Source organism: Rhinolophus sinicus, linkage group LG18 (assembly GCF_036562045.2).
Source record: "Rhinolophus sinicus isolate RSC01 linkage group LG18, ASM3656204v1, whole genome shotgun sequence".
Lineage (NCBI taxonomy): Eukaryota > Metazoa > Chordata > Mammalia > Chiroptera > Rhinolophidae > Rhinolophus > Rhinolophus sinicus.
This window is the reverse complement of record NC_133767.1, coordinates 16,835,063-16,861,303: the sequence shown is the minus strand read 5'-3', so window position 1 is coordinate 16,861,303 and position 26,241 is coordinate 16,835,063. Positions and strand designations below refer to the sequence as shown.

Below are 26,241 nucleotides of genomic sequence, written 5' to 3'. Positions count from 1 at the left end.
CTCAACATGTGGCTCCAACTCCCTGTAAGCTGGGGGGGGTGGGGGCGGTGAGCGCTGGAGAGGTCACATGCTTCCGTTTCTCAGCATTTGCTCAAAAGTGAGGCCTGTGTCTGCTCAGAGCCCAGGGGCCGGGGCCAGTCACCCGGCCCTTCCCATCTGTGCAGGGCCCTGGGGAATGTGGGGGAACCACATGACTATTCAGTGAGAAGTAAATGTTCCTGCAGGGGAAACCCGCTTTCCCTTCACTGTCTTCTACCAGAAAGAAAAACCTTTTGAAAACCTTTGCTCAGCATACCAGCCAGGAGTGCCATCACATGAATGTTTTAATTTAAATTTGATTACTAGTGAGTTAGAATATACTTGTCCACATGATTTTCACTATGTTCATTTCTTTTGTGTGTGTGTGTGAGATATCTGGAAATCTAACCTTTGGGGCCTCCGTAAAAACATTTTGTTTTTAAACCTCATTCATGAAGCGCTTGGAAGCTGTGGTCTCCAAGGCCCCCTCCAGCTGGCAGAGCTTCTTGGATCCTCTGAACTTTAAAAATACCAAAGGAAATGCCATTTATATTGGCAAAGGCTTTGTGGGTGCTTCCCAGATGTGAGAATAAACCCCTGAATTGGGGAGTCTAGATATTTTTATAACCTTCTGCTAGATGGAGGGTGAGGGTAGCAAAAGAAAAGATTCTGTCTTCCTGGGTAATAAAATAGAGATTGGAGTGCAAGAGAGACTCGGGCACAGTCAGTCAGGCGTTCCCCCCACCCCGCAGTGTCCTACTCAGAAGTCCATCCTTTGCTCCACTAACCCTTCTTCACGCTTCCTTGCAGATAAGCCCTAAAAGATTTCTGCCCACATTTTTTTCCTTGTTCTGTCCAGCTTGCCTTAGAGTTGCTGGCATTAACTTGGGTGGCATTATCCGCCTGTGTGTGGTCTCGCCTAGTACATAGCAGGACTTAAAGAAAAGTTGGTTGGGAAGAATCAGACGTCCCGGCTTGGAGCCCAGTGTGCTCCTGGAGGCTGTGTGACCTTGTTTGATTCGTGGTCTCTCTCTGGGGTGAATTTTTACCATCAGAGCAAGGCAGTGGCGTGGACACAGTTAGGACTGGAAGTTGAGGTCTGTGAAGGGTTGTGCTTTGGTGCCCTACGGCCAGCATGCCTCGCCTGTGTTTAATTGACTCACGTGGTGTTTGAAAACATTAGAATTCATCGCTGAGGTTTCCAAATGGGGCGTGTCGCATACAAATCAGTATTTCTGGCTTCCTTGGAAAAGCTGTAAGATTTGGCAAGCCTGGTTACACACACCCACCAGTTAGTTGGCACTGAGCTGCGGCCTCTCCCTTTATCCGGGATATGGGCCCTTCTGATGGCTGCGGTTGTCACCACATCCTGACATGGAAGCAGTGTCCCTTCTCATGTATGATTGTGCCTGTGCCTTTACTTAAGGAAGGAAGTAAAATATTCCTTGTCTCCATGTTTCTCGCAAAGGTGGGGAGAGCATGTGCAAAAGCCTTGAGGTGGGAATGAGTTTCGTACGTTTGTGTTGGAAATGAGGCTGGGGAGATAAGGCTGACGGGGGGGTGGGGGCCACTGATTGACAGTTAATCTTTCCCTCTGTGGCGTGTGGAGTCCCAGCCCCACCTGGGATTTTTCGCCCATGGGCCTCGCAGACTTTTATGGCACGTGACTGGGTTTGTGGAGATCTTGAAAGCTCTTCCTTCTTGCTGCTTCCAAGTGGTGGAAGTTATTAGACTTCCACTAGATCTTGTTATTTCATGCATTAGTAAAGCAGCATGTGGGTTAATCTTATAATCTGATTTTTTTAAAATGTCTTGATAACTCCATTCCAATATAATCAGTTTCCTTTGTAATCCTCTGTATGTTTATCCATTTAAAACCGTATTCAGAGAAAGCACTTAGACTTCATGAGATGCCATAGGGGTCCCTGGCCTAGAGAGGCGCAGAACCCCTGCAAAGAGCTGGGGGGGGGGTCGCAGGCAGAGCGGGGCGCCTCCACTGTGGGACCTCGGAAAATCACTTGCCTCCTTTGTGCCTCAGTGTTCTCATCTGTAAGATGGAGCGCGCAGCGCCTAACTCCAATGCTTGTTGGGAGGAACCGTCCAGGCCACTCAGGGGGTCATTGCAAAGACCCTTTGTCGCGCTGGCAAACAGAGCCAGGAGGCCAGCCAGGCTTGTAGTGCAGGGGTCTGGCCGGGCTTTAAAGCCCAGCTCTTTCTCTTACTAGCTGGGGTTCTTGGCTGGGTGCTTAACCTCTCTGTGCCTCAGTTTCCTCTCATCTATACCCTGGAGATAATAATAGCACCCAAGTCATAGGGTTGTTGTGGAGATGAAAGGGGTTTTTATTTACAAGGGCCTGGCACCATGGGTGGCACTGCTTGGGTGACATAAAAGATAGTTGTCATTATTGGGCGGGGGGTATCTTACCCCTCAGGTTAAATTTGGGGTTCCCAGAGGGCTGGACCTAAGTCCTGTTCGCCTGTGCACCCCCCATAGTAGCTGACACAGAGTCTGGGTTTCAGACATTGGTTTGGTGCAGTAACTGCTATTTCACAGGTTTAAGGGAGGAGAGACACTTACTTTAGAGGTCAGGGTTAGGGAGGGGAAGTCAAATGCCATCAGGGCCACAGGAGCCCCCGGATTCAGCAGGGAGGCAAAGGGCAGTGGGATAGAGCCTGCCTGGTCTTGGGGTCCGGGGCACATATTGAATCCATGGCACCCCATTGGACAGTGTCTCCCTACCACCCACTTAGCCTGGCTCTGTCACGCTTGAGACAGATGAGTCTTTGTCTTTCTTTTTTCTCAACCTTAATGTTCTTATCTGTTAAATGGGGACAGCTAGCACATATTGAGGTCTCTCATGAACTAAACCTGGGTTATGCCTCTTTACATGTCTCATTTAATTCTTGCAACCACCTGAGGCAGATGAGGAAACTGAGGCTCAGAGAGGTGAAGTAACTTGCCCAAGGGCACACAGCAAGTCAGCAGCAGAGCTGGGGTTTGCCTGCAGGTGGTCTGGCTACCCAAGCCATGCCCTTACCCACTGGGAAAGTAAGCATTTTCCTTCTTTTCTTTTGTCCGCAGTGACCAGCCCCATTCTATGTTCACAGGCATGATTTTTTTTTTCTTTTAAAGATTTTTATTAAAATATAGCTAACGCACAATATTAGTTTCAGGGGTACACCAGAGTTATTCAACATTTACATACCCAAAGAAGGGCTCACCGTAAGCCCAGCACCATCTGACACCGTCCCACGCTGTCACAGTATTACTGACTATATTCCCCAGGCTGTTCATTACATCCCCATGACTTACTGTTTTATACCTGGAGATTTGGACCTCTTATGCCCCTTCACCTTTTCTGTCCCTTTTTAAAATTTTCAATTACAGTTGACATTCAACACTATTTTATATTAATTTCAGGCGTACAGCATAGTGGTTAGACATTTATATAATTTAAGAAGTGATCCCCCTGACTAATCTAGCACACACCTGGCCATATTACCATATTATTGACTGTATTCCCTGTGCTTTACTTTACCTCCCCAGGACTATTTTGTAACTACCAATTTGTACTGCTTAATGCCTTCACCTTTTCCACCCTGCCCCTCAACTCCCCTCCCATCTATCACCCCAATAAATCTGGTACCCATCTGACACCGTATATAGTTATTACAGTATTATTCACTGTATTCCTTATGCTATACCTACATCCCCATAACTACTGTGTAACAACCAATTTGCACTTCTTAATCCCTTCCCTTTCTCACTCATTCCCAACCTCCCTCCCATCTGGCAACCATCAAAATATTTTCTGTATCTATGAATTTGTTTCTTTCTGTTTCATGTGTTTGTTTATTTTGTTCTTTAGATTCCACATATAAGTGAAATCACATTGCATCTGTCTTTCTCTGTCTGACACACTCCACTCAGCACCATACCCTCCAGGTCCATCCATGTCACCACAGATGGCAGGAACCCATTCCCTTCCCTGGCCGAGCAATATTCTGTTGTATATACCATGTTTCCCCGAAAATAAGACTGGGCCTTATATTAATTTTTGCTCCAAAAGATGCATTAGGGCTTATGTTCAGGGGATGTCATCCTGAAAAATCTTATTTTCCATTTAGGTCTTATTTTCGGGAAAACATAGTATGTACCACCTCCTCTTTATCCATTCTTCCATTGATGGACACCCAGGCTTCCTCCACATCTTGGCCATTGTAAACAATGCTGCAATGAACTTATGGATACATATCTCACCTCAAAGTAGTGTTTGGGTTTCTTCAGATACATATCTAGAAGTGGGATTACTGGGTCCTTCTTTGTCACTTCTTACAGCCTTTGTTTTAAAGTCTATTTTGTCTGGTTTAAGTATTGCTACTTCAGCTTTTATTTATTCATTCATTCATTTCTTTTCATGAAATATCTTTTTTCATCCCTTTACTTTCAGTCTTTGTGTGTCTTTCAGTCTGAAGTGAGTCTCTTGTAGGTAGTATATGTAAGCGTCTTGTTTTCTTATCCTTTCAGCTACCTATCTTTTGATTGGAGTATTTAATCCTTTTAGATTTAAAGTTATTGTTGCTACATATGTAGTAATTGATGTTTATTTTTCACATTTTTTAGTTTTTATTTTTGGTCTTTAAAAAGTCCCTCTAAGATTCCTTGTAATACTTGTTTGGTGTTGGTGAACTCCTTTAGTTTTTTCTTGTCTGGGAGGATCTTTATCTGTCCTTCAATTCTAAATGATAGCTGTGCTGGGTAGAGTAATCTTGATTGTAGGTCCTTGCTTTTCAGCACTTTGAATATTTCCTGCCATTCCCTTCAGGCCTGCAAAGTTTCTGTTGAGAAATCAGCTGACAGTCTTATGGGAGCTCCCTTGTAGGTAACTAACTGCTTTTCTCTTGCTGCTTTTAAGATTCTCTCTTTGTCTTTAACCTTTGGCATTTTAATTACAATGTGTCTAGGTGTGGGCCTCCTCGGGTTCATCTTATTTGGGACTCTCTGTGCTTCCTGGGCTTGTATGTCTATTTCCTTCACCAGGTTAGGGAGGTTTTCAGTCATTATTTCTCCAAATAGATTTTCAATTCCTTGCTCTCTCTCTTCTCCTTCTGGTACCCCTGTGATGTGAATGTTGGTGTTCTTGATGTTGTCCCAGAGACCCTTTAAACTATCCTCATTTGGGGGGATTCTTTTTTCTTTTTGGTGTTCCGATTGGGTGTTTTCTGCTACCTTATTTTCTAAATTGCTGTTTCAGTCCTCTGCTTCATCTAATCTGCTGTTGATTCTCTCTAATGTATTCTTCATCTCAGTTACTGTATTATTTATTTCTGACTGGTTCTTTTTTATGTTTTCTGTCTCCATTTTTTTTATTTCTTAACTCTTTGCTGAAGTTCTCATTCAGCATCCTTATATCCAGTGTTTGGAGCTCTGCATCTGGTAGATTACTTGTCTCCATTTTGTTTAGTTCATTTTCTGTAGCTTTGTTCTGTTCCTTTATTTGGGACATGATTTTTTGTCTCCCCGTTTTGGCTGCCTCCCTGTGTCTGTTTCTGTGTATAGGTAGGGCTGCTATGCCTCCAGGTCATGGTAGAGTGGCCTTAAGTAATAGGTGTGCTGTGGAGCTCAGTGGCACAGTCTCCCTGGTCACCTGAGCTGGGAATGTGTCCCTTGTGTGGGTTGTGTGTGCCCTCCTGTGGTAGTTGAAACTTGGTTGTTGTTTGCACATTAGTGTGAGTGATTGACCAGCAGGCTGATTGGCTGTGAGGACTGGCCGTGACTACAGGGGAGGAGCTGTGGTGCAGGGGCTGATCCTACAGAGCAGGATTCACTTTAGCGGGGCTCTGGTGCCTGCCCAGTGTCCCCTTTGGGTGTGTCATCCTTGGAGGTGGCCATGATGCTCTGGCCCAGTCTGAAGCTGGCCACTGGGTCTGCCAGCCCTGGGGCCTCCTGGGAGGGGACCCACTGCAGGCCAAGTTCAGCCACAGTCTGTGCCCTGCCTGGGGCCACCTGGCATGAGCCACAAAGCAATCCAGAGATGGCTGCTGCTCACACTCGGTTTGGAGATGCCTTGAGAGGCCAAGCTGCAAACCAAGGCAGCTGTTGCTAGTGATGGGTTTAGGGCTGCTCAGCCAGAGGTACGGGACGTGTCAAAGCCAAATGCTGCTTGTTTGGGTTTTGTGAACCTTTGAGAGGTTTTAGGAATGTCTGTAGCATAAGCCAAGGCAGGCTGTTTATACAGAAAGGCCACTGGAAGTGGCTTGGGTGTGCCCAAATGCTGGGTGGGGTCTCGGGGAATCACAGGGCGGGACAGATGAAAGGTGTTAACCAGTTTAACGGAGACTCAGATATGGTGTCTGCCTGCATCTGCACGCTGGGAGGGGAGGTCTTAACAAAGAAACAATGGCTTCCACCAGCTTCTCCGTCCCTTGGGGAGAAAGCTGCCCCTCAAGCCCTCACCCTGAAGCCAGACAACTCAGTTCCTAATCATATGTCCCTGGGACGTTTCGAGCTGCTGCCCCAGCACTGAAGCTCAGAGCGAGTGATTCCATCAGTGAGTAAGTCCATGCGTGGTCCCTTTGAGAAGAGTGCCTGGGAGTGCAGCTGCCCTCTGTCTCACTCAGCCACAATCTGCTGGTTTTCACAGCTAGAAGTTATGGGGACTTCTCTCCCCAGCACTGATACCCTGATCTAGGGAGGGGCAGTCTCGCGGTGTCTTCTTCTGTATGTCCGTGGTTGTAGGGCTTCTATTCAACTAGACTTCAGGCAATGCTCAATGACGGCTGTTCTGTGGTTTGTAACTGATGTGTTCCTGAGAGGAGGTGAGGACAGCATTTACCTAGTCTGCCATCTTGACTGGAAATCTCCACAGGCATGTTTTTCAGGGGCCACTCCTCCTGGCTGGCAGCTGGCAAGTAAGCAGCGGGTGTCTGGCAGGCCCTCTTGATGCAGGGCCTATGCCAGCCTCCCATGCCAACCTCCTCCCAAGCCCTGCCCAGCTCTGTCCCCGACTGCACACCACCTGGCCTTTTCTCCCCTCTCGCTGCTTTCTTCCAGCTCTCATTGCGAGGTACCCTTCTGTGCTCTGGGGTGATTCCCTGGGCTGGTGCTCAGCCTCCACGGCAGGGTGGGGACTGTGGAAAGTGGAGAGGACCCACCTGCCTGCAGGGAGCTGCCACCGCTCAGCGCCAGCCTCCGTCTTCATGGGGGAATGTGGCCCTGGTCTGCCAGATTTCCAAGCGTCTAAATTTTCATGTGATTTTCCCATTTTTAAATGTTAGCATCTAATTCCAATTGTTTAAAATGCCACATATACCAAGAGAGACAGAGAGAGGCAGAGAGACGCACAGAGAGAGGTAGAGAGACAGAACAAACAAAAAAGAAAACAGAACAAAAACTCAAAAACTTGACTTTAGGCTGGGTTGTAACTTCTGACCTACCTGTCCTATTTCCTTTGCCTTCACAGCAACCCCATTTAGAGATGGGGGCAGGGGAGGCCCAGGGAGGTGAGAGAACTTTCCCACGCAGATGGGGGGTGGGGGATGGGGCCACATCTCGCCCGTGGAGTCTGTGTTCTTCCCGCCTCCTTCCCAGGTCCCAGCCCATGGGGCCAGAGCTTATTTTCAAGGCCAGTTTCTGGATTCTAAAGAGAAAGATCATTGTCATCGGATGCTGAAGGTCAAGGGCACCACGACACATCTCAAATACTCAGGGACTGTCCCCAGATTCCACAGAGCCATTTCTAAAGGGCATGTCTGGTAGAGTCATTTCTAAATTGACACAGACGGGAGCGTGGTGGAATTCTAGGGAGCAAGACGCCATTGTCACCATCCGTTCCAGCAGTAAACTCGTCTGTCCCGTTGTGGGAGCAGAGGAGAAAGACTTGATTTTCCGGGCCCAACTCGCCAGCTTGCGACACTGGCATTTGCAGAGGACTTGGAGTGTGCCAGAAACCACTTGGAGAGTTTGCAGCAGAATCCAATTTAGCTCAGCCTGAAAACGTGTGAGATTGGCAGTGTTGACTCCATTTTATAGCCAAAGAGCCTGAGGCTCAAGGTCGAGTTCAGACCTGCTTAACCTCCACATTCAGGCTCTCTCCACCTCAGTGAGGCATTGACCTGAAAGGGGTGAAGGAACATCCTTCTTTGCTGAGGTTTGTCTGAGGGCCACAGCGAGGGCTAGGGTGGTCAGGCAAGGCTTCTTAGAGGAGGTGACCTTGAATGAAGAAAGAAGGTGTGTTCGTGTCTTATTGCTGCTGTGAGAGATTAGCACAGACTTAATGGCTTAAAACAACATGGATTTATTATCTTATGGTTCTGGGGGTCAGAATTCTGGAATGAGTCTTATGGGCTAAAGTCAAAGACTCAGCAGTTGTGTCTCCCTTTCTGGAGGCTCCTTGAGAGCCTGTGTCCTTACCTTTTCCAGCTTCTCTAGGCTGCTGCATTCCTTGGCTCATGACCCCAGGTCACTCCAACCTCTGCTTCTGTTGTCACAGTTCCTGTTCCTGACTCGGACCCTCTTGCCTCCCTCTTATAAGGATCCGGTGATTACCTTGGCGCCATCAAATAATCCAAGATAACGTCCCCTTCTCAAGCTTACAGCTGCGCCTGCAGAGTCCCTTCTGCCATGTGAGGACGTGGCTTTTGGACGTGGGCTTTCTGGAGTGTTTTAGGATGTGGTGGGTGTCTGCCGGCCAGAAGGGGACAGCTGTCCCAGGGCTGGGGCCCTGCTGGAGACACGACAGGGTGCGGAATGTTCAACGCTCAGTGAAGCTGCCTGGGACCCGCCTGTCAGCCTGTGTGGCCCTGACAGCCACACTAAGGCACCTGAATGTCACCCTCTAGAGTGGAGCTCCTCACACTTGACCAGACCCCCTGGGGATCTGCTTAAAAGGCAGATCTTGAGTCAGTCGGTCTGGGTGGGGCCGAGATTCTGTATTTCCCACAGGCTCCCAGGGGCTTCTGCTGCTGCTCTGTGGACCCGGCTTTGAGTCATGAGGCTCTAGAAGTGGTGACACAGAGAACAGCCCCACCAGGCCCTGCGTTTCCAGGGCAGCGCACTGTTTGGCATTGGAACAGCCAATCAGCGTTCCCAGTGTTTCTGCACATCCCACAAGGACAGTCCCCGGGGGTCGGCATGCGCCCTCCAGTCAAAGCCTCGGAGGTCCTGTCTCACTAAAGGGAGATTCCCCAGGTCGTGGCCGTGGGCACCTCACGGGACCTCTCAGACCGGCGATGCTGACGGCTCTTGGGAAATCGCTCTCACATCACTGGTCTGGCTCATTTAAACCCATCCAGGCGTATTTTTAGAGCTGAATGCCTTTCCTTTCCATCTCACCCTTTTAAAATTGGCACCCTCGTGTGTGGGGTGGCGTGGCGTTTGTTAGAAGCCCCTGTTCCTGAGCAAGCTGGATATGGGAGCGTTTGCTGTCTCTTCCACTCCCACATGTCGGTGACAGGGACGGCCCTGTAGGGCCTTACGATGTCACACCGCTGGAGTGTCAGGGGCAGAAACGACTTTCGCCGTCCTCCTGCGGGGGCTGTAAACTGAGCGAGGCAGGAACCGCGCGGGGGTGGCGGGTCCGGGGGTGGGCGGGGTGGGGCTCCGTGCTCGCCCCTCCGCCTGTGCGCTGCGTGAGGCCCCGCCCAGCCCCACGGTTGTCATCATGCGGAGAGGCAGGTCCAGTAGTGCCGCATCCAACCGTTTTGCAAACGAATCCAGAAATCTGTATTTTTATGTGAAGTCTCCTATTTTTAAGTGCAGATAATGAATTCAGATATTTTTGAAATACTGTGTGGGCCAAACAAGTCATGTTTGCTGGCTGGATTTGGCCTGTAGGCAGCTTGTTTGGGAATCCACTTCTCCTACTGGGAGGGAGACTGAGGCACAGGGACCTTCCAGAAGTCCCACAGCAGCAGGGCTGGAACCCAGGGCTGCAGCCACCATCCATTGGCCGCGCTGCAGGTCCTCTCTGAGCCCCTTTCCCCACAAAACCTCAGCCCCTGTGCCCAGGCCCACGTCATTTACATGATTTCACTTGCTGGGTTTCAGGGAGCGTGTCACCGAGCCCCGTGACTTATTGATTTGACATATTAAACGGATGGGTTTGGAGGGAAAAATGTTTTCTCTTGAAGTGCCATTGCATCTTGGGATTTCGTATGATTGTGCCATAATTCCCTCTGCTCCCCAGAAGGGTTTTATTTTTCCAGTGGCTGAGACGCACGTGTTCCAGGCTGCCCGGGCTGCATCCCATGGGAATACCAACCACACAGTAATAGTACCAGTAATGCTTGTGTAACATTTGCTGTGTGCCAGGCACCGCCAGACGCACATCACTCATTGGTTGCCTCAGTTTATCCTCACAATAATCCATGAAGTGGGTACGATCTCTATCCCCAATTTACAAGCAAGAAAACAGGCCCAAGGGGAACATACCGTGTCACGTGCCCAGTGTCCCAGTGAGTAACTGGTAGGACTGGGCGTCCATCTAGGTGGTTTGGCCCAGGTCTGTGCTTTTCACTCCTACGCCTCACAGCCTCTTCTAATTATTATAATTGCTAATAATTATACTTATTAGACAGTAATAGTAATACTTAGCTTTCTGGAATACTCTCCAAGTGTCAGCTTCTGTGATTTATAGACAGTGTCTCATTGAATGCTCACGACAAGTTTGGTATGCCCATTTTTCACGGGCAGAAACCGGGAGACAGAGGGGTGAGGCCCCAGCCAGGGTCACACACCCCAGACAAGCTTCCCGCCCATGATTTTCTGCTCAGCCAGGGAGCTGGCTCTGGAAACTGTCTCAGTAAGGGAGGGATGGGACGAAAGGGAAACCGTTCTTGCAAACCCATCAATTCCATCAATGCGGGGTCAGAGTTGGTGCCACAAAGCTGTTTTTTAAAAAGGCAAGAAGTGCAGCTAACAGGATTAGCTGTCACCCCACCAGCCTCACTCCTGATGAGAAATCATTTCCTTTCTTCTGTTCCTGGAGGTCACCGGTTCTCAGCGGCAAATCAAGCCATTAGCAGCAAGTTTCAGAGACTCGGAGACTCGAAACAATCATCTCCGTGATTAGTGAGCTTTTCCTGGTGTCACCAGGGCAAGGCCCCCTGGGTCTGCCCAGAGATGCCAGCCCACTGTCCTTCGCACTTCCTTTCTTCGCACATGCGTGCGTGTCACTGCACGCACAGTAAGTGTGAGCGCTATTTGTATCCAGGCAGTGTGCACTTGTTTCATCATTCCCGCTCCAGCTGCTCTCTGTTTGCCAGATGCTGGCACCGACCGGCTAGCATTGACTCAGTTTTTCCTGAAGTCCACTCACTCTCTTATGCCTACGTTTAGAAGGGATCTTTAGATCAGGGGTGGCCCTATGTGGGTGTGCACTGCATAATCTGGAGGGCCCCTGAAAACCAGGAGTGGTCCCCCTCTTGAGTTTCTGATTCGGTAAGTCTGGGGTGAGGCGCAAGAATTGGCTTCCAAAGTTCCCAACGGCGGCTGCCGCTGGTCAGGCGGCCACACAGAGACCCCTGGCTTAGATCGTTACCCTGATTAGATCCCTTGTCATAAAAAGGATGTGTCAGGGAGGGTCCCTGCAGCGAACAGAATCCCCCAAATGGTTCAAAGGAAGGCACTTGAATGAAAGAACTTCTTACAGAGGCAGAGGAAGGGCTAAGAGACCCAGACTCCCAGAAGCTGGGCGCCGTTACCAGCCCGGGGTGGGCGGAAGGAGAAAAGGGCGGGAGCCCTGTTCTGGAGGCTGTAAGAGCTGCAGAAGTGACCATGAACCTTGGAGCTGTCGTCATGGTGAGGAGGAGGAGGCCACCACCAGGAAAGTGGCTCAAGACGGAAAGCGAGCAGGGCAGAGACACGCTGACCCTTTGTCCTCCGGTTTCCAGCCAGTGCCCCCATGGCTGACCCAGGGCCAGGAAGCCTGGTAATGCTTTCTAGGGAGTACAGGGAGGGAGAGGCTGGGGCGCCGAGAAGCACTAGCACAGAATGTGACTGTTGAAACGTTCTCCGGGTCTGCCTAGGAACTGTTGAAGATTCTGAGCCCTCGTTTTTCTTAAAAAAGCAATTAACAAGTGTTGGAAAGGTGTTCAGGATACCTTAGCACCAGACAGAGACTCCTGATGGAGGTGTTACGAATTTAAATATTAATGGAAAAGGGAATAGCTTTTACACTCTATGATTCAGGCAATTTAATGTTGGGGTTCAACACCCTTAACACCACCTCTCTCCTCGTGGGAAACAGACATGTAGATAGCACCCCCCACCCATTACTCATCAGCTCACTCCTGGCATTGGTTGAGGGCTGCTGCTGGGGGTGGAGGGCAGGGAGGCCTGAGTCCCCAGCCTGCTGCAAAGGTGGGGGAAGGTGGAGGGTGGGCTCTGGAGACCAGGGCAGAGGACTGCAGGTGCTGGCAGGTGGCACTGGGCACTGAGTGCTGTGGGCAGGGATGGGTGGGACACGCCGTGTCACCCCACCTTTAGAGCCCCGCCCCTGGATTATTGATGTTCCGTGGATTCCACATCTCCCCGTTTCTGCTTTTGCCCCACGTGCTTTGCACAGGCAGCTGCCATCTATGGGACAGTTATAGCGGCTACGTCACCCCAGTCCAGAAGGGGCCTCATCTTCTTTGGGCCTTAGCATAGTCTCGTTCTCAGAGAAGCACTCAGTCACCTGCTCAGGTGCCCAAGCCGGAAGCACAGCCCCCTCTGGACTATTCCTTGTCCCTTCCCATCACCTTCATGGGTCAGCAGGCCGAGCCTGCCTCTCGGGACCGCTGGAGTCCCGCACTCATCCTGCCGTCATCGCCACGACCCAGACCACAGTCATCTCTCGGATGGAGTGTGGCGAAAGCTTCCATCTGTTGTCCCCACCACACGCCCTCCCGTCTGTGCCTCGCGAGACCTTCAGGATCCAGCTGTTGCCCGTAGCCTCCTTCCCCACGCCCCCGCTGGCCCGCGGGGCTCAGTGCCCCTGGGAACGGAAGGCCCCGCCACTCCTTTCCCACTCAGTGGCCGTCACTTGCAGGAATCCTGGTTCAGGAGTTGTCTGGGACGCTGGAGAGCATGTAAACGAGAACTGTGGCCAAGGAACCCTACGCCTCCCTACCCAGACGGGCCCCTGTGACCAGCCCGATTGTGGAGAACAATGATTTCAAGGTGTCCCCAATATCCTGCCAGCTTACAACCTCCCTCCCCATGATGGTTCCTGGAGTTACAGTCTGGGTTTGAATCCAGACTAACCCGCTATCTAGATGTGTAGACCAGTTGCTCAATCTCTGTGATCCTAAACTTGCTCATCTGTAAAATGGGTGCACAGTGGTTAGGAGGACTGGGGGGGTAATGCATGTGTATACTCGCGACTGAGGTCCGATTTCCTAGAAGCAGACCCTGAGGTGGGGATCCACGTAGGTGATTCATAAAGGAAACGCCCCAGGGGAGAATGGTAGGAAAAGTGGGAAGCCAGCTGGGGAAGGAGGAAGGCAAATAAGGGGACAGTGTCAGTCCAAGGCCCAGGGAAGCAGCTGCAGTGTTGCCCCCAGGATGGGGGTGGGGGGCTCTGCAGTGTGGGTCACATCCCAGGGTTGTCTCAGCCAGAGCCACAGGGCCGGGCCACCGGTCAGCTGCCGCTGGACGAGAGCACAGAGGGAAATGTCCATTTCCAGGCACTTTGTAATTGAAGGTGGCAAAATGGAGTCCAGCTGCCCAAGGACACTCCTCCAGGGAGAGAAACAGTAAAAGGTGGTGTGAGAGGCGTGAGTGGAGCGCCGTCATCCAGGTGATTTGGCAGGTGATAAACGCCCAATACCTGCTGGCCTGTTTCTGAGCCTCTTGTTGCTACTAATAGCATAACAACAACACTCCTTATTGTTATTCGGTTTCTGGGGTGGGCTGGAGCTTTCAGACAGATGCTCCTAGCCCAGTGGGCAGATAGGGAAAGAAATCTGGGGGGAATCAGAAGCATAACCCCAGTCAGGCATCTGAGAATGCGGTGCCTGTTTCTCCATGGTTCACTTACTTCCCAAGCATTCCCCCACTCCCTGCACCGCGCCAACTCCCATCCCACCTAAAAGAGCAGAGCTGGGCCCTGTTATGAGGGGAGCTGTGGGGGCCCAGGGCTCACGTGGGCAGGATGACAGCAGCCCCTGGGGGAGTGGGGCTCTTGGGTGTGGGGGAGGCAACTGAATCAGAGCCACCGTGGTGAGGAGTGTCACTGGCCCATTAGCGGGACAACAGCAGCTGGAGGCAGAGGCTGTTGGAAGGAGATGCAGGGGCAGCCCTGCATCTCCTGCCTTCTCCCCTGCTGCTCGGTGGGCCTTGGGCCAGTGCCCGGCCTGGGAGGCTGCGAGTGTGCGGAGCCAGGGGGTGTTGAAACAACATCCAGGCTGCCAAGTGCACATTATTCTCTTACAGAAATCCAAGGGATTGCCCAGGAGATGCGATATTTTTGTTAAAAAAAAAAAAAAAAAGAAAAGAAAGAAGAGTTCTCCAAAGCTCTAAAAGCTCCATTGTGCCACGGATGACAGTGTGTGTTTGAGAACCTGTGTTTTTCCTCAGGGAGCAGAGAGAGACTCCGAAATTGCTGTTTGTTTGCTTCCTTCACTAAATAACTTCCCTTGGATGTCCCTGGGATACTCTGGGGAAGGAACCACTTGTGCAAAGGCAGAGAAGTAGGAAGGAACATGTCTGAGAGTTTCAGAGAACAGAGCAGCTGAGGATCAGGACTGCTGGTTGTAAGTGATAGAAATTCTACCTCAGACCCGCTTAGGCAAAGGCAAGGTATTAATTGGTTTGTGTGATTGAAAGGCAGCTTCAGGCATGGCTGGATCTAGGGGCTCCAACAATGACACAGGACACACTCTTCCTCCATCTCTTGGCTCTGCTCCTGGTCGCTTGGTGAGTCAGTCAGTTCCTTCCTTACATCTTCCAGGCCTCAAAACCGGTGGAAAGAAAGGAATCTTATCTCCCAGTAGTTCCAGCACAAGTCCTGTGGCTGAGTCTCGGAAAAACGACTCGAGTCTTGTGTCCATCTCTGGCTGGGCAAGCCTGGTCCACGGTCCCTTCTCTAAAGGAGGGACCTTGCTCAAACCATGTGGTTAGTGAGGCTTGGGAGGTCACGTGGATGTGTTCCATTGTCTACTCTCCACCCTTTGCCTCAGAAATCTTATCTGCGTATAGGTCAGTTTCATGTCTCCCTCTTGACTCTCTCTGTAGCCTTGACCTCACGCAAGAGCCACCAGGCTCCATTTCCAATCCTCCACCATGTTCCTCCCATAAAACAATTGTAATAATGCACGTGAATTGAGGGGTCACTCCATGCTGAGCATGACCCCTTTTCATTGCTGTGTAATTGAATCCTCAGCACGATTCTGTGAAATAGTTGTTATTATGATCCCCATTTTATAGGTGAAGAAACTGAGGCACAGAGAGGCTCAGAGGCTCATTCCTGAACCAGTGATTAGAGTCCTGGCGGGGGGCGGGGGGAACGTAGAGCTCTGATTGGCCAGACATGAGTCCTCTGCCCCAACATGGAGCCAAGAGGCGGTCAGTTGCAACCAAACTGCATAAACAGACAGAAGGAAGGTGCTCTCCGAACAAAGGATATGTAAGGAGAAGATGATATACCGTGGGGTGGGAGAAACAGAAGGTGCTCCCTAAACTAAGTAGCAAATGATGGTAACCCAGTGTGGACCAATTTGGGGGAAAGGGGAGCTGTGCTGTCTTAGGGAATACACAAAGGTTTGAACAGCCACACTGCTGCAAGGCCAGGGGTGCATCTGGGCTTCAGGAACAGCTGGAACCAGGCACTCACGCTGTCAGAGTACCTGGAATCTCATCCGAGCCTCTTTCCCCATCTACTTCCATGTTTCCAGGGGCACTGTCCTAGAGAAGGGCTTTGATTGGCCGCTTACAGGTCACCTGATCAGACCAGTCAGCTGTGCCCAGAAGGGTGGGACCACAGCAGAGCGTGACAGTTCCTCCGAGAACCACAAGGTGAAGCTGGGGGAGCAGCAGTGGTGGTTTCTAGAAAAAAGTGGAGTGGGGTACAGGGCAGATAAAACTGGAGGTGTCGTGTGTTGGGGTGCTTAGAGCTGCAGATAATAGCATATCACGCGGACCCGCTTGACCTCTGGGAAGCCTTCCGGGTGGTGATTGCCTGGCCCGATGCGGGCACCTTTCCGTCACTTACTGGGTAACTACAGTGTCAGCTCCATCCTAAGGCAGAGGTCCTCCTGGCTCCCCGTGGCAGGCGTCTCACAGATGACAAGAGAAAGAGAGGCTGGCACGTAGCTATGGGATGGAAGGTCTTCCCTCCCATCTGAGTGGGCCCACTTGTCGGTCACGTGCCACCCTGCACCAGTAACCGTCACCCCGAGCGTGCCACATCCGACTGACTTAGGCTTGGGTTCCTGAGTTAGTCTGGTGAGGAGGATGGGTGGCCCTGACGGCCGTACCCTCCTCGGGACCCATTCTCCAACTGAGGTCTATTCTAGAACCAGTGGATCCCCCGACCAGGGGCGTGGGGAGGCTGCCCCCGGGAGCGTCCAGGCTGCGCCCCCCTCTCACGCCCCGCCTCCATCGTGCAGGGGTCCTGTGGCTGTCGGTCGTCTCCGAGGTGCTCTATATCCTGTTGCTGGTGGTCGGCTTCAGCCTCATGTGTCTCGAGCTTTTCCACTCCAGCAATGTCATCGACGGACTCAAGCTCAACGCCTTCGCGGCCGTCTTCACGGTGCTCTCAGGTAAGGCAGGCGCCCTGGGCAGGTGCGTAGAGCAGGGGGCACGTGGGCCCCCGAGCCACCCTCGGGCTGAGTACTGGTTGTTCCACTGCTCTTCTCTGAGCCTCAGTGTTACAATGTGTAAAATGGGGTTTCTTCGCTCACTTACTCACTCATTCAGCGCGTGCTTATCGAGTGTCTTGTTGCATCCCGGGCACTGTGCTAGTAAGTACTGGGTTATGGGCATGAAGAGAAACCGGCGGTTCCCCCGCTCATGGAACTTAATGTGAGGCAGAGACAGGTGGGTCGGCTTGAGGCGTATTGGGGAGATGACTGCCTGACGGCTTGGTGATGGATTAGATCTGTGGCAGGAGGGAGAGGGAGATGGTCGTGAGAATGGGCGCACCGTGGTGTCTTCCCCAGGGATGTGAAACGGAACCCATCTGGGGATGGCGGGCTCCCGTCTGCTTTAGCGTTTTTGCCTTTGACACATCCACGTGGAGGTGCCCAGCGGGAAGCTGGGTCACCAGACGCATCTGGAGGCTCAGGGGCGAGTGTGGGGTGGGCAGAGGCCAGGGAGCCAAGGATTTGGAGGGTTTTAGGAAGAAGGGGAGAATCAACAGCATCATGTAACGCGGGGAGGGGCCGATGGGCGATTCCAAGAAGCAGCCCTTGGTTTAGGCGGCCAGGCGCCCAGAGTGGTTTCGATTGGTCCAGACCATAAGGGGTTAAGCGGGAGTGTGCCAGAAGGAAATGAAAGGAGCCCATAAACTATAACTTCAGGCGGCCTGACAGAGCGGTGGCTTGGCTGTGCAAGACGTCTGTTCCTAAAAAGCCAAATGTAAATTGAATTTCTATAAATCTAATCCCGTTCTTCATGCATTGGAAGAACTCTCTATTTAATGAAACCAAAGCGCCGAGCCTTTTGGTAAGGGAAATAATCGCCCCCTAATTGAGGTCTGTGTATATAACAGAGGGAGCCCTCAAAGAAAAGAGAGCTGAATTCAATAAATTAGAGCACATTCCATAGATCAAAACATGTGTGACCTGTCATTCCCAGGATGTGGGAAATCTAACCACAAAAGGAAAGGAAAGGTGAGGAGAGAAGAGGAGAGAGGAGGGGAGGGGAGGGGAGAGGATGGGGGGATACAGTGATCCTCATAACAGTGTCCATTGGCTCACGCCACCCCCAGCTATTACAGACAGAGTCTGTTTATTTTTTTCATCTTTTATTCATTTACTCAACCAACATTCATTGGAAGATCTGCTGGGCAAAAAACTGGGTCCTTGCCCCCCTGAAGTTTGCAGTTTGGTAGAGACACAGATTCACTGTCAAACGACAGTAACATGGCAGGGGGTGGGGCCTTGACCTGTGTGTCCTGGGCGTGGTCAGTCCTGCAGCAGGGGCACCCACGTTTGCCCAGGGGGTGGCAGTAGGTGGGGCGCGGCGTGGGGAAGGCACCATTTGAGCTGAGACTTGGAAAAAATGTCAGCGTTTGCTTGACGGACAGCTTGGGGAGGGCATTCCCGGTGGAGGGAACAGCAGAAGCCACAGCCTCGTGAGGTGGCAGTTCTGGAAACGTCAAGCAAGTAGTTGGGGATGGCGGGCAGGCAGAGAACAGGGAGAGCAGACATGCTGGCGGAGGAGACTGGAGAGCTGGGTGACTGTCTTAAAGCTGCAGTGATTTTCTCACTGGCTTCATCTCTTTTTCTTCCCCTTCACCGAGCAGCCAACCCACCCCCTCAACCAGCTTGCTCCAGTCACAAAACAAACCTGGTGAACGGCCCTAAGCAGCCACCTCCAGTTCCTTAAGCAGGCCTTTTGTGAGGCAGGGGTGGGTGGCTCTTCCCCGACCTCCAAGAGCTGATCAAAGTTTCCACCTGCCAAAACAAACCCCGGTTTCCATCTAGCTTTAGTTTATAGAAAATAAGCTCATCGCAGTAATTTCAGGCAGATGAAAAATGCAGGGCTCAGGGAGGTTAATTGACTTGCCCAAGGTCACACAGCTGGTCAGTTGTGGAGCTGGATTAATTCTGGCTCATGCTGGCATCAGAGCCCTGTGTTTTCACAGCCTGGAGCTGCAGGAGTGACCGGGCAGGCGTGGGAGGGAGAAGACTTTTAAGTCTCAGAAAACAGTAACTGAGAAGCATGTAGTAGTTGGATGATGGAATAAGACCGAAGTAGCAGGTGGTGGAGAGAAAGAATTTTATATTCACGCCTGGGAAAAGGTAAACCCTGGAGAAACAGGACACCGGGGGAGAGCGGAGCCTCGGACCTGCCTGGCCCTGAGCAACTGGGACTTCGGGAGCCCCTTGAGAACAGAGCAAAGGGGGCGACAGGCGAGGAGGGGCTGGGCTTCCAGAAGGAACGAGCAGGATTGGGGAGATCTTTCGACTGAGTCCATGGGACCAGCTTACACTGAGGGGTCCTCAGCCAAGGTCACCCCTTCTAGGCTAGAGGAGAAAGCGGGGAGGGGGGGCAACCTCTACTGGAACTAATTATTACAATTAATTATTGTAATGAACCAGTTATGATGAATCCTAGTAGCCAATGGTGACTGGGGGGGCAGCGGGGGGGTGGCACCAGCCCAGCCCGTCTGCCACGGGTGTTAATATCCTTGGGAGGGAAGGAAGGATGAACACATCCCTACTGCAGACAAGAAAACCGACTCCTGCAGTCACGCCAGTCGCGTAGCTGAACCCCAGAGCCTGCCACATAAAGGGCTTCGGGCAGGGCTTAGCATGGGGACTTCAGGTTGTCATTGTGTCATTACTCTTGCTAGCTGTCCTGAAATAAACTAAAAGCAGCTCATGGCCCCAGGGACCAGCCTTGCCCCACTGAGCTTGGGGTGCAGGGGTTCAGACTTTCAGAGATTGAGGAGGGGTGGCAGGGCCCCACCGGCAGGGCTGTCTTCCCAGCCACGTGACCCTGACGGACAGAAGGGTGGCTGCACAGAGCGCTCGGCCCGAGGGCCGGAGGTGGGGCTGGGAAGGTGAGCCCACTGGTCCAGAGCTCAGAGCTCAGCCTACGTCTTGGGATCCGCGACATGCTTTTGCCTGCTTTTAAAATCAGCAGGAAGAAAAAAGAAGATAATCAGAATGAAGGCATAAGAATGAATCTGGACTGGATGATATTTGTCTTTCTGCCATCACAGTCATAAAATGTAATGGTTAATAATTCTTTTCTGGAGGACCAGCTCCGTGAAGGCAGAAGTGCCTGGGGCCCATCATGGGGCCACAGCTTCTCTCCATCACTCAGGATGGAGCAAGGCCAGTTCCAGCCCAGCTCCCCCCAGTCCTGCGGCCTCAGCTGAGAGGGGATAGAGAGGGCGAGAGCCCCCAGGCCCTCCCCCCCGGAGGCCAGGCTCTTATGTCCCACGAGGGACTGAGGGCAGACTGGACGATGTCTGTTCTTCCCCAGTTCCCCTGAAAAATGAGGCTGATCTACTTAGGAAACAAAGAAAGTCACTTGGAGAATTCCATGTGCACTTCCAGGAAATAACCAGACCTCATGGAAAAGTCAGCAAACTCTGTTTTGTTCAGGAGCAAGGACAATTTGCAGTTAAACAAAAAATGACCCAGGACGAGGCAGCTCGTTGGGGGCCAGGAAGCCAGGACCTTAGATTTTATGTAATCTTGGCATATTTGGTTTCATAATATAACATATATTTAACTGCATAGTACCTCGCTATAAATCTTGTAATTGATTTCTTAACCTTCAACCATGTTTTATACATTATTTTGTTATATTAGATGCGTAATGTGTGATTTGAAAATTTTTGTTTTAAGTTCTCTTTTAAAAATGCGGAATATGCTAAATTTGAAAGGCAACCTAATGCAGTGTGATGGAAAGATGAATGTTTTGCTGTTTCTGTGACCAAAACTACAGAGCTAGTGGACGTTTCGAATGGGAACTCAAGTTAGAATCGTGTATGTCTTTCTTTGAAGGAGGTTTTGGGTCGTAACCGTTAGAAACACTTAAAAGAATTTCAGGAGCTATTTGCAGTGAGGTAGACACCACCGGGGTATTTTGGACAGAGGTTTGGGGACCTGTGGGGTGGTGCCCGAGGGACCAAGTGTGCAGATCCCACAGGGTCCCCAAATCCTCGGGAACCGAGCTGTGGGGCAGGTAAAAGTGCTGCTCCCCTAGGGGGCGGGGGGTCTCCAGCCCCAGGAGCCACGAAGCCTGTGAGTTTCCAGAAGGCACGTTTGCAGAGTCACCTGCCTCCGGCCCTGGTCCCAGGCTGCTTTCTCTGAGGGAACATGAGCTGTGCCTTTTCATTGGTTGCCAGGAAGCTTGGCTCTCAGTTTGGGGTTCCGTCAGAGCAGCTTCCCCCCAGGTGAGGTTTCCTGTGGTCTTAAATTCCTCCCCCGTCCACGTTTCCCTTCACTCCTTGGCTTTTTCTTGGCACTTACACTTGGTGTAGTGATTTATAACTTCTTACTGTAAACCGCCACATAATATTATAGGATGAGTTTCCTGAGATCTTAACTCCACTGTCCACCCTGCCACTGTGGGTCATGCCCTCTCTGTTCAGCTCCCCTGCCCAGACCAGCCTGGATCTTTTGCCCATAGTATAGAGAGCAAGTACTTTTATGTGTTTTTGTGTCTAAAAGTACAGAGGCTCTAAGTCAGAGAAATGAGTATTTCCATATTATTAGAGATTCTTTTGCTTGCAAATGACAAGGACCCAATCAAATCAGCTGAAGGAGAAAACGGGGGTGGTGGTCGAAATCCATAGGTTCATAGAATGGAAAAGTGCGGTGTGGTTAGGCTTCAGGCACGGCTGCATCCAGGTGATCACGTCATCAGGAATCTGTATCTCCAAACTCTGCCTCCTTCTGCGTTAGTGTCATTCTCAGTCAGTCCTGTCCATGTGGAGAGAGGATATAAGCAGCCCCAGGCTTACGTAAGATTCCAGAGGTAGCAAGAGCTCTTGCAAAAGTCCTGCAAAACTCCAAGGAGGCCTATGATTGGACCAACTAGATTCAGAGGCTCATTCCTGAACCAATCAGCATGCCGGAGGATAAAAGACTCTGATTAGCCCTGCCTGGGTCCCTCGGCACACCCGGGGTGTAGGCTTAGCCCCAGACCAATCAGGATTGTTATGCAGTGGTGGGCAAGGGGATGCCCAAAGGAACTGGCTGACTGCAAGTCCCCATGGCTTGTCAACTTGAGAGAGTATCAGGGGGTCAACCCCAAGAATGGCAGATGTCTTCATTGGGGTACCTCCAAAACAGACCCTGAGATGACAATGTAGGTGAAAGTAGTTTATTTGGGAAGTGACCCCAGGAAGTAGGACGGGAGAGTGGGGATGAAAGACAGGAAGGGGGACGGGCCACTGAAGGGGGTGTTGATGAGCAAGTGACCGCTGAGGGAAACTGGGGTCCGGCCTGCAGGGGGCGCTCCGAGAGACTGTGTACAACACTCAACTGCCCACAGGGGTGAGAGGGCTGTGGTGTTGGTCCACCTGCCCCCGTCTGTCACAGGTTTAGGGTCACTCTGGAGACAGTCACCCCCAGAACGTCTAGCCTTCTCCACTTGAGAAAGCAGGTGATTGAGGAAGGAAGCCACTCACACACAGGAACTGCCTACCCCATACCGCAGGTGACCTCTGGCATGGGCCAAGGGGATACGGATGGGGGTCTGACAGGTCTGCCACAGAAAGAGGGGTGTCCTCACCCCCGCTGGTGCGCTGTGAGATGGTTCTGACACTATCCGCCGGGAGCTAGTATCAGATGTCACGGTTCCCAGCAAGACAGCCACCCCCACCCCCCTACCACCCGCAGATGCCAGCATCCCTCTGTCACCCTCGCTTCTGCCCAGCCAGCTGCAAAGTCAGGGTTCTCACCAGCCCCTCAGGTTTGCTAATTCACCAGAGCCTTTCACACATCTCAGGAAAATGCTGGACTTAGGATTACAGTGTTATTAAAGGTGCACATGAGCCAGCCACAGGAAGAGACGCCTGCTCGGGGTCTCAGGTGCAGGCTTCTGCGCCCACCCTCACCCGTCTGGTGGAATCAGGGTGCCTCACCCCACCCCCAGGACCGTCCCCTCAGTGTGTTCATTACCCAGGGAGCTCACTTGGGCCTGGTCGGTGTCCAGTTTTTACTGGAGGTTCATTATATAGACATGCTTGATTGACTCATCGGCCACACTTGGACTCAAACTCTGGCTCCCCCCTTTCCCGCTTCCCGGAGGGCAGGCTGGCTCAAAGCCCTAACCCTCTAATCATGGGGGGTCTTTCTGGTGACCAGCCCCCATCCTGGTCATCTCATTCACTAGCAGGAACTCCTATGTGATCTGAGGGACTCATGAACAGAGACACCCCTCTTCTCAGGAAATTCCAAGGGTGCAGTCTCCCTCCCAGGAACTAGGGAACAGGCCCGTCGAATTCTCTGATGCACAACTGAGGGCCTGGATAGGCAGACAGGAGCTCTACCTAGGCTGAGGTGTCGCCTGCCCGCAGCTTATGTTTGGCTGGGCAGACTGGAGCCATGGATAACATTTGAGGGAGGGAGGCCCCTGGTAGTTCTCTGACTTGGGACAGACGCCGTAACATTTGCAGGAGGGCTGGGCCTGCGTGGCCCCGGTGGGAGGCCCTGGCAGGGTGGGGACACCCCGGTTTGCCGCCTCCAAACCTGTGCCATGAGGTGGTGGACCGCCCAAAGCACCCCCAAACTGAGCTAACCTGGCCGGGTCAGTTTCCCCTGAAGCCAGGTGTGCGAGGAGCACGGTAGCCCTGTCATTTCTGGAGAGGAACTTAATTTTATTTCTGTGCTTTCATGCTTCCAGCCTAGTACCAGACTTATCTTCAGAATTTGGGCGGCTTCTCCCCCCCTGTCTTTGCCTGGGGCTGTGCAACAATTGTCACTTGTCATATGCAGTGTCAGATAAAGACAGGGTGAGGTCTAGTCGTGTCATCATCATCTTTATCATGCAGGTCCCAGTCCCCGACCTGAGACCCAGGAGGCTAGGACGGCTCCAGAATTGAGAACTTTTCAGATTTGGGGTGACGTAATGCACAGACCAGCTATTTCACAACACCCCAGCAGGGAGCTGGGGCGGTACCCTGGGGGAAAGCGCATTCGTATTTCTGCAGTAAAACCCATGACTCTTCATATGATGGGGAATAATTAAAGATAAACAATAGCCCTCACCCATTCCGGTCAGGCTTGGCTGCTAAATGAGTTCGGACCAAGTCAGGTTTTGAGGCCAGAACGAGTTATGAAGCAGCTTTCAGATTTCAGAACTTCTAGGGGTTTGAAATTGCAGACAGGAAATTAGAGGCTCAATAATTTTCATTTATTGAGCACCTATTATGTGCAAGGCACCGTTCTAAGCACGTCACCTCTTGTCAAACCCTTTGATGGTAGTTACTATATTATCCCTATTTTATAGTCGAGCAAACTGAGGCACAGAGCAGGTAAGTGCCAATCCTGGCTGCAGACCTCCTGTGCTTTACTGTGAGGTGGGTCCTGGTGGGTTACTGCTGAGCTGCTACTGCCTATCCACAGGGTCCCTCACGTCCCCAGGGCTCGTGGCTGCTGGGGCCAGAGGGGAGAGCGGAGAATGAACCTGGTAACTTCGGTCCCTGTGGTCTCGTTCCTCCAGTTCAGAGGTCTCAAGTCCAGTGGCCCCTGGGACCATGGAGGTGACATGAAGTGGCAGAGCTGGCCAGATGTGATACAGCAGTGAATGTGAGGATGGTGGCCAGCTTGGGAATGCATTGTTGCCACGGAGACATATGTGTGGCATTCAAGGAAAGCCAAACTCTGTTTTTTTTTAGGAAAATCCCCTGATTTTTTCATTTAAAAATGTTTTTTAAACAGCTTTATTGGCATAGAATTTACATATTGTAAAATTCACCCATTTAAAGTGCACAATCTATAGTGTTTAATCCATCATGGTGTTGTAATTTCCAAATATTTTCATCACGCCAAAGAAATCTCATACCTGCTAGCAGTCACGCCCTGCTTTTCACCAACATCCCCCAGTCCCAGGCAGTCACTGATCTACTTTCTATCACCATAGATTTGCCTGCTCTGGACAGTTTCCATAAATGGAGCCATACCCTGGATGGTCTTTTATGACTGGCTTCTTTCAATTAACATGGTGTTTTCAGGGTTCCTCCACAGCGTAGCATGTGCCAGGCCTCCATTCCTTTTTATTGACAAATACTGTTCCACGGCACAGATAAACTACATCAAGTTTCTCCATTTATCAGTTGATGGATACGTGTGTTGTTTCCACTTTGGGGCTGGTATGAATAATATTGCTACGAACATGTGTGTCCAAGCATGTGTGTGGACACGTGTTTTCCCAGGAGAGGAATTGTTGGGTCACCTGGTAACCCTACGTTTAACTTTTTCTTCAACATGTTTTAAACCATCGTGCCAGCCAACAAAACATCACTGCAAACCCTCAGCGCCTTTCCTGCCCCAGCCAAAAAAATCCAACCCTTTTTTGCCCTGATGGTTAGAAGACAGCTCACTCTTTCTCTCCCTGCTCAGAGGCCCCTGACCTAATCTTCTCAGTAAATTAGGCTTCTAAAGATGAAAGCCAGAAGGGAAGGGCTTGCAGATGGGTTTTCCTTCCCCCCTTTCATGTAAAACCTCTGGGACCAGGAACTCCAGAGTCTCTTACCCACAGAATGAAGGGGCAGGAAAGGGGGAAAATACAGGGCGACAATCATGAATTAACATCTCAAAATATTATTCAGCCACACTATTTGCCTGTCGGTCCCTTTGCAAACACACAATTGGCCTTGTGGGGGAAGAAAAATAATTTTCCTTCTGCCATTCTCAGATCTTCTGGCTGGACTAATAATGAAACGAACATCAGACAGAGTCACAGGAGAAAATGACCAAATGTGTTACATGTGTACATACGTGGATTCCATAAGACCCTAGGACAAATCGGACAGTTGGGGCTTATATGCCATCTTTATATTTTTTTAATTAAAGTTGATTGGGGTGACAATTGTTAGTAAAGTTACATAGATGTCAGGTGTACAATATGCCATCTTGAGCTAAGGAGAAAGGGTGCAGGAAGGCAGTTCACGTGGAGATACCGTAGCAGAGCAAATGTTTGGTAAGAGGGCTTTGAACAGAAGGCGGTGCTGGGTTCCTCCCTGTCTGCCGTAGTTAATTCATATCACGCTACAGTTATGCATGATGACAGCTCCCTTCGTGAAGCAGGTCCTCTGTCTAAATTCCTTTAGGCAGGTAGGGGGAAGGTCAAAGGTTTTTCCTGTCTTTCATTTCTTAAAAATAACCAACTTAAAATAATACCTTAAAAAAAAAGGCATATTTTAGGGTGGCCAACTCTGCTTCCCCTCAACGAAAGTCGATGTTCATCCAAGGCACAGCTCTCTGCGTGATCGAGTCCCAGCCCCTCTAGACATTGAGAAACACACAGACGTCTTCTCTTAACTGAGCCCAATCTGACCATGTTATGGGTGTTGTTATTTTAACGGCGTCTGTTTTTGTCATTTCTAGTTG

The 26,241-nt window shown here is 51.0% G+C and overlaps 1 protein-coding gene across 2 annotated transcripts in view; it reads left to right on the top strand.

Moving 5' to 3' along the window:
• The window catches only part of GSG1L (GSG1 like), a 192,904-nt gene that overhangs the window by 108,018 nt on the left and 58,645 nt on the right, over positions 1-26,241 (top strand). The window contains exon 3 of one of the 2 annotated variants that reach the window (XM_074322757.1): positions 16,609-16,761. The exons of the other annotated variant lie outside the window; for it this stretch is intronic. Within the exon in view, the coding sequence (XP_074178858.1) occupies positions 16,609-16,761 (153 nt within the window). The remainder of the gene's footprint in view (positions 1-16,608; positions 16,762-26,241) is intronic. 2 annotated transcript variants of the gene reach the window in all.